Source organism: Mus caroli, chromosome 19, assembly GCF_900094665.2.
Source record: "Mus caroli chromosome 19, CAROLI_EIJ_v1.1, whole genome shotgun sequence".
NCBI lineage: Eukaryota > Metazoa > Chordata > Mammalia > Rodentia > Muridae > Mus > Mus caroli.
Genome location: NC_034588.1, coordinates 2302828 through 2309324, shown reverse-complemented (window position 1 = coordinate 2309324; position 6497 = coordinate 2302828). Strand labels below are relative to the sequence as shown.

Genomic DNA, 6497 nt, shown 5'->3' with positions numbered 1-6497 from the left:
TGACTGCGGCCCAAAGTTATTCTCTCCCTCAGCACCAGCAAGAGCTGTGTCAGCACGTCCAGCACGTCCTGTCCTACTGGGGTCTTGTGGCTACTGCAGAGCTCTGTTCAATGTGGTAATGGTGACATGTGGCCATGGGTGACAAAACCCTACTCCCTCCCAGCCTGACCTCAGGAAGCCACTTAACTCCTTCAGCTGGCTGACTTCCTCAGCTGTGTGAGCCCTGCAGAAATGTTTCAAGGATGACAGGAGGTAATGTGTGTGGAAAATACCCGCCTGGTGCCTGGCAGCTGTGATGGCCTCCATGAACCTGCATCCTTGGTGTCTTGCACATTTAGAGAAAGGAGCTGAAGAAGTTCTTAAGTTCTTCTTTTGCTTGTGTTTGTTTTAGAGACAGGGTTTCTCTGTGTAGCCCTGGCTGTCCTGGAACTCACTTTGTAGACCAGGCTGGCCTCTAACTCAGAAATCCACCTGCCTCTGCCTCCCGAGTGCTGGGATTAAAGGCGTGCACCACCACGCCCGGCTACAGATTGGGTTTCCTAAGGGTTGCTATTAAAAGCTAAGTTTGGGGGTTGTTGTTTGTTTTGAACCAGATCATGCAGGCCCACCATCTGCTCAGAACCAAACCTTACTGGCACACCCTGTACAGTTAGGTCCAGCCAGCTCTACCCAAGAAAAGGCTCTCTAGTCACCCCTATCCAGGCTGCTACCTTACGATCTGAGTTCAGCTGGGGCAGAGGTGAGAGGTCCAACCTCAAGCTCCAGCTGTCATGAGAAGTTGCACAGTGATCTTGGGCCAGATCAGATCCTGTGAGAAACATATTTTTCAGACTATCCGAGCAGGAATTATGGAGGCCGCAGTACTGGGTTAGTCTGGGTCTTCCTGGGGGGCTCGTGACCCAATCCCAGTAAGTCTGCTCCTAACAAGGGTCCAAAAGAAAACAGGCCAGGAGGAGTAGTCTGTGAATGGGATTTTATGGGGCAGGAGCTACAAGAAGCAGGCACAGCCACAGTGCAGTCCCACCTGGCATTACTCAGTGGGCTGCAAGCCCTCGAAGGTAGTCCCCTACCAGGGGCAGCACAGCCCAGTCATCAGTCCTTAGGGCTACAGGCACACCATCCACCTGAGCTTTCTCCAGGCGCAGCAGCAGCATGGAGGCAGGAGGCAGGCGGATGGCTATGAGGTAGGTGGTAGGGGGCTGAGCCAGCACTACAAAGGGCTCTAGGTGCTGAGACACCAAGGCCTCCAGGCCCTGCGGCCCAAGTGGACACCACACACGGCTCTCTACGCCCTTTGGTAGACAGGAGTTCCAGAGCTCATCGAAGAAATGCAACTCAGAGCCCTTATGGAGCCGGGGGAAAGGCAGGAAGAGGTCAGCAAAGGTCACAGACAGGGGTGGCAGGCGGGCATGGCACGTGAGGCCAGCAGATGTGCTGTAAAGGGCCTGGACGTGTAGGCGGGCAGGGGCTGGGCATCGGGGCTGCAGAGGCAGGTACAGAGGATGCGCAAGTTGTCCCGGACGCAAGCAGGGTATGTGGACAGCCTCCAACGGCTCATAGAGCTGTCCTTCCACACGGAAGCGCAGCTCCAGCGAGTAGACGGGAGCATCCAGCGCCTGCACCTGCAGATGCAGCACGGGGAGTGGGCCTTTGGCCTGCTGAGGCCCCACACTCAACTGAATTGGGGCTGAGGTCTCCTGCACCATCAGTGCTGACGCGAAGCCCTGGTTCTCCGCCATTAGTGACGAGGCCAGTGCAGGTGCAGCCAGTGAGGGGCCCAGCGCCATCCCCAACTTGGAACTTGACAGATGGGACAAGAGGACATAGTATAGTCGGGCATGGTCCCGTCCATCAGCATTCTCTAGCTGTCTGGCCAGTTCCTGCAGCAAGTCAGCCAGACCATCTCCCCCGCCCGTCCGCAGCAGAGCACGGCACACCCGCAGTAGGGCCTGGTGGAGGCCCCAGTCGGTGCAGTGTACAGCTGCAGCCTGTAGAAAGCTGAGCATGGTACTCTGAGTGGCCCCCTCTGCCACCTTTGCCAGCATCTGCAGGTGCCAGCAAAGGGCTTCGCTCTCGCCCGGCCTGGCCACCGCCTCTTGAAGCAGCACCTCCCTGAGGGGCTCTCTCAGCTTAGGGCTTACCTGATCTAAGAGGTCCACAAAGTGGGGTGCCAGGGAAGGCCGAGCTCGGTACAGTTGGGCCAGTCCACGGATCAAAGATGTCTGTACTGTGGGGTGTCTAGTCAGGCAGTTAGTAACAAGGTATGAGGCTTGGAAACAGAGAGTGGCCAAGGCCCGGGGACCACCATCCAGGGCTGCCCTTTGCTGTAGCCCAGCCAGCAGCTCCTGTAGGAACCACTGTGGGCCCTGAGGCTGGCATTTCTCCTCTTCCTCATCATCAGCACAGAGCAGACACAGCAAATGCAGGCGGGCCAGGAGAACCATTGGGTCATGAAGGAGACTGGGCATGAGGCCCCGGCATAGCTGAGGCCCCAACAGCAGTGGGGCAGCCTCTTCCCCCTCTGGACCTAGTGGACAATTCTCGGGGAAGCTCAGGATGCAATGCAGGTAAAAGAGGTGTGTGGGCGAGGGTAAGGCTGGGTGCTGGGCTCCCAAGGTGAGCCTACGGAGGAGCAGAGCTTCATCCTGCGCAGTGAACAGGGCCTCGCCAAAGGCCGCCTTCAGAGACAGAACTGAGTGTAACAGTGTCAGCTGTGCCGTGCCCAGCAGTCGAACCAGCTGTGGCTTGAAAAGCACGGGTGGCTGTCCCCGAAGACCCCGGAGGGCCCAGCCCAACAGCCACAGAAGTTGAGCCTGAGCCACAGGAGTGAGCAAATAGGAAGTGTCCAGAAGTTGGGCCACGGCAGCCTTCAGCTCTCGGGCATCCTCGGGGCTGGGCTCTAGAACCGGAAAGCCACGCTCCTCCTCCCCAGCTGTGGGCCAGCTGGGCCCCTGGGGCTTAAGATGGGCATCCCATTCCTCAGCCAGGGTCCAGTCCCAGGGACAACTCCCAGTGGAAAAGTCCTCAGCTACCAGCAGGCCTTGCAGGCCAGCCCCAGACCTGGACTGTACCACCAAGGTGTCGTGCAGAACAAGGGCCAGAAGCAGGCTGACAGGCTGGATGGGACCTGTTTGCCCTGGGAGGCTCCGCAGCATCCCCAGGGCGCGGGCCAGCAGCCCAGGCTTACAGCGCTCAAGTTCTCCAAGGCATTCACAGGCTGTAGCCTGTAGATGGCGCTGTTCTGAAGGGGTTCCAAAGCTTCGTCCCAAGTCTCGGCCTGAAGCTAAGCCAAGAAGTAAGGGCAGAAGCCGGCAGGAAGCTCCCGAAGTGGGTCCGAGAGCATCTCCTGACACCAGGGCTGTAGTGGCTGCCAACAACAGGAGCCTCCGAAGAGCCGAAGGTCTTGTGGGCAGGAGGACAAGCGTGTCCAACAGGGAAGTAGCAGCAGCCTCCGCGGCAGGTGCATCAGGCCAAAGTTTATCAGAGTACTCCAAGCTCAGTGTCAGTAAGGAAACCTGAGATGGGGGATTTAAGAGGAACTCGTTGGGTTCAGCATGCAGTAGTATGAAGCAACCATGTGGACCACGGCAGGGCACACGGGCAGGACCTACCTTGGTCTGCTCGCTTAGCTTTTCACTCCTTAGGTCACTCAACAGGTCGCGACCCAAATCCTCACCTTCGGCACCTGCCAGAAAGGCGGATGGGCTGGCTCGGAAGGCCCCCAGGCGCTGGGCCCAGGCTTCTCGACCTAGGGGCCCCATGGTCAGTCATCCACTTCTCTGCAAAGGGAAGAGAGCATCAGACACGGAGGCTTGGAGGACGCGCAGGCCTTTACGGCCGCTAGAGGGCGCCCAGGTCCTCCACCTTCCCCGAGGGGCTGCTGTCACCCTAGGGCCATCTTGCAGACCCCAGCAGAGACCCCTCCCCGCCCCCCAATGCCTAGGTCCCGAGATGAACTCTGGAGGTTTCGGAGATGATGCCGTAAGCAACAGCCCGGGCCCCTGCAGGATAGGACCCGCAGGATCGGGGTGGGGGTGCCCGGAAGGTGCGTGCGGAGAGCTCATTAAGCCTCCCGCCTACGAAGGGCATCGAAACCACAGCGTCGCTCGCGCCCCTGGCGCCCGTGGTAACGGGTCGGCCTCTCTCACCGCTTGAGTCAGCTGCCGCGGGCGCTCGGACGGCTCCTTCCGGGCTGGCAGGCTGGCGGCGCGGGCCGGGGCGGGGCGCGGCGCTCGGCGCGTGGGCGGCCGGGACGGGGCGAGCCCGGGGGCGGGGCGTAACGGAGCCTCCGCCTGCCACGCCCGCCAGGCCGGCAGGTGCCGACTCGCCGGTTTCGCCAGGTCTGAGTAACTGTCTCGCCGTGCAGGCCCCCTGCCCCGAAACTGCCGCAGGCACGGGCAGGGGCGGGGTTTGGTGGGCCGGGCTCCCGGTCCGCTCCCCGATGGAACTGCGTTCCCAGGCCCTGGAGCAGAACAGCGGCTTGGGCAGATCGGGAAGGCGGCCAGCGCGTCCCCCAGTCCTCCCGCTCGGGCCCGGTGACTGCGCGCTACGGCCCGGCTGCTTGAATGCGGGTCTTCGGGCGGCCGCTGGGAGGCGCGCGAGGCGCCGTCCCAGGGCAGAGCAGGAAGAGCAAGGCGTGGGTCACTGCGGGACCGGTCGAACCGGCGCCGCAGGGCTTGGCTTGGCGTCCTCAACGCTGACCCGGCGTCGGGGAGGGGGGGGGAGGACACCTCGCTCTGCTTGGAGGCGAGGACCCGGGGCCAGGGTCGCAGCCGGATGGTAGCTGCTGACCTTTGCCCGAAGTCGCACGGATTGCCAACAGGGGTCGGGCGCGCTGGAGTAGAGCGAGCAGGGCGGGACCTTAAGGCGCAGCGAAGCCGAAACACAACGGGATCCTGACTCTAGGTGTGCGTGTTGGCGGGGCCTGTAGGGTCACTCAGCTCGTAACACACCTACTATGAACCAAGAAACCAAGGCTTGAGAAGACAACGGCCGGGCTGCCAGACTTGGGGCCAAGTAGTACACACACTACCTACTAGAGTCCAGAGGACTGCATCTGGGCTTGTGGCGAGTCCCAGGCTGTGGGTGCCCACTGGCCCGCTAGTTTCAGGGGCACAGACCTTCTGTCGTCCATATCTCATACTCACCGTCCTATAAAGCCTCCTGCTAGTCACTTTGAAGATGAAACACCTGAGCCCCCATTGCTAGCCTCTGGCTATTTCTTTGTCTTTGTCCCTTTGTGTGGCCCAAGTTCCTTCCTAGCCCCTTATCCTGACCTGGCTGCGGAAGAGAGTGGTGAGGTAGGGACCTAAAGAGTGCCTGGGCCCCCAGAACAGGGGTAGAAGAAGAGAGGATGGAGATGTGGGGGCGTTGGGGGAGGCACGGGGAGTTAGAAGACCTGGTCTCTGCTCCTCTGGGCTCTGGCTCCACAGCTGACTCACAGGCGACAGCTCTAAACCACTTCCCTCTAGGTGCCTCAGTTTCCCCATCTATAAATTGGGAGTGATGACTCCTGTTTAAGAAGCTTTGGGGTGGGGCGCCCGGCTAATTAGGCCCAAGATGAAAGAGGCCAGGGTGAGAGCAGCCCTGGGCTGGGAAGGCAGGTTGGAGTAGGAGCCTGTCTGGTTGCCCTGTCTGAGGCCCAGAGGGCGCTGATAACTGCAGGTCTGGTGTCCCAGCTCTCGGGTAGCCAGAAAGGATTATTAAATCCTGTTACAGTTGAGGGGAGAGGCTTCCAGGGGTCAGGGAGTCCAACTCTGGCTGTGTCCCAAGCTTCTGATGCTGTAGCCTCTGCCAGCCTCCAGCCTCCCTGGGCTTTGGTTCTTTGAGGTGGCATGTGTGGTTTCCAGAACTGTGATAGATGGATGTGTCTTCCTGAACGCACTAGGGCTCGTGGCCAACCCTGGGTGCTGAGGGTGGGTACCTGTCTCCCATGGGCTTTCAGGAGCCCAGAGAAGGTAGAGTCACTTGTACAAAACCCCACCGCCTCTGTAAGGAGGGCTGGGCTTCTGCTACATGCTCCATCTGCTGCCCTCTGCGCTCCTGATGTCCAAGTTCATGAATGGGCCCTGCTCTCATCTGCCTGCCCAGGTATCCTCTTAGGAGAGGCAATGTTTGCTTTGTCCTGGCAACAGACGGGGCAGACAAGAGGTGCCTTCAGCTCCTCATGAGGCCCTCTTGAGAGTGACCTGTTTGCCCTCACCTAGTTCCTCCTCTTCTGCATTTCTGCCCCTCTCCATGCAGCTCAGTTCTTGGGAAACCCTAGACATTAGACTGAAAAGAGAAAAAGTCAATCCCCGGGCCTTGATTTTCCTATCTGTGAAAATGGGGCCACAACAGCCCCATCCAACCCCATGGCACTGGATGCTGTGGATACAGGGATGCTTTGTAAATGGAGTCCACGGTACCAGGGCAGAGGTCGGGGAGTGAAGGGTTGCTACCTGTGTACAGTTTTCCTTTGCAGTGATGAAAACTGTGCTGGCTAGTTTTTTTTTTTT

The 6497-nt window shown here is 59.8% G+C and overlaps 1 protein-coding gene across 3 annotated transcripts in view; it reads right to left on the bottom strand.

The window, feature by feature from the left end:
• Window positions 1–528: 528 nt before the first annotated feature.
• Window positions 529–6497, bottom strand: part of Ap5b1 (adaptor related protein complex 5 subunit beta 1) — a 12306-nt gene continuing 6337 nt past the window's right edge. For 2 of the 3 annotated variants that reach the window (XM_021152054.2, XM_029472768.1), the window contains exons 2-3: window positions 3612–3779; window positions 529–3515 (exon numbers count right to left, since the gene is read on the bottom strand). In XM_021152054.2, coding sequence (XP_021007713.1) covers window positions 1035–3515; window positions 3612–3761 — 2631 coding nt within the window. In that variant the 5' untranslated portion in view covers window positions 3762–3779 and the 3' untranslated portion in view covers window positions 529–1034. Of the gene's footprint in view, window positions 3516–3611; window positions 3780–4148; window positions 4218–6497 lie in introns of those variants that run through there. The other variant, XM_021152053.2, reaches the window with a different exon arrangement.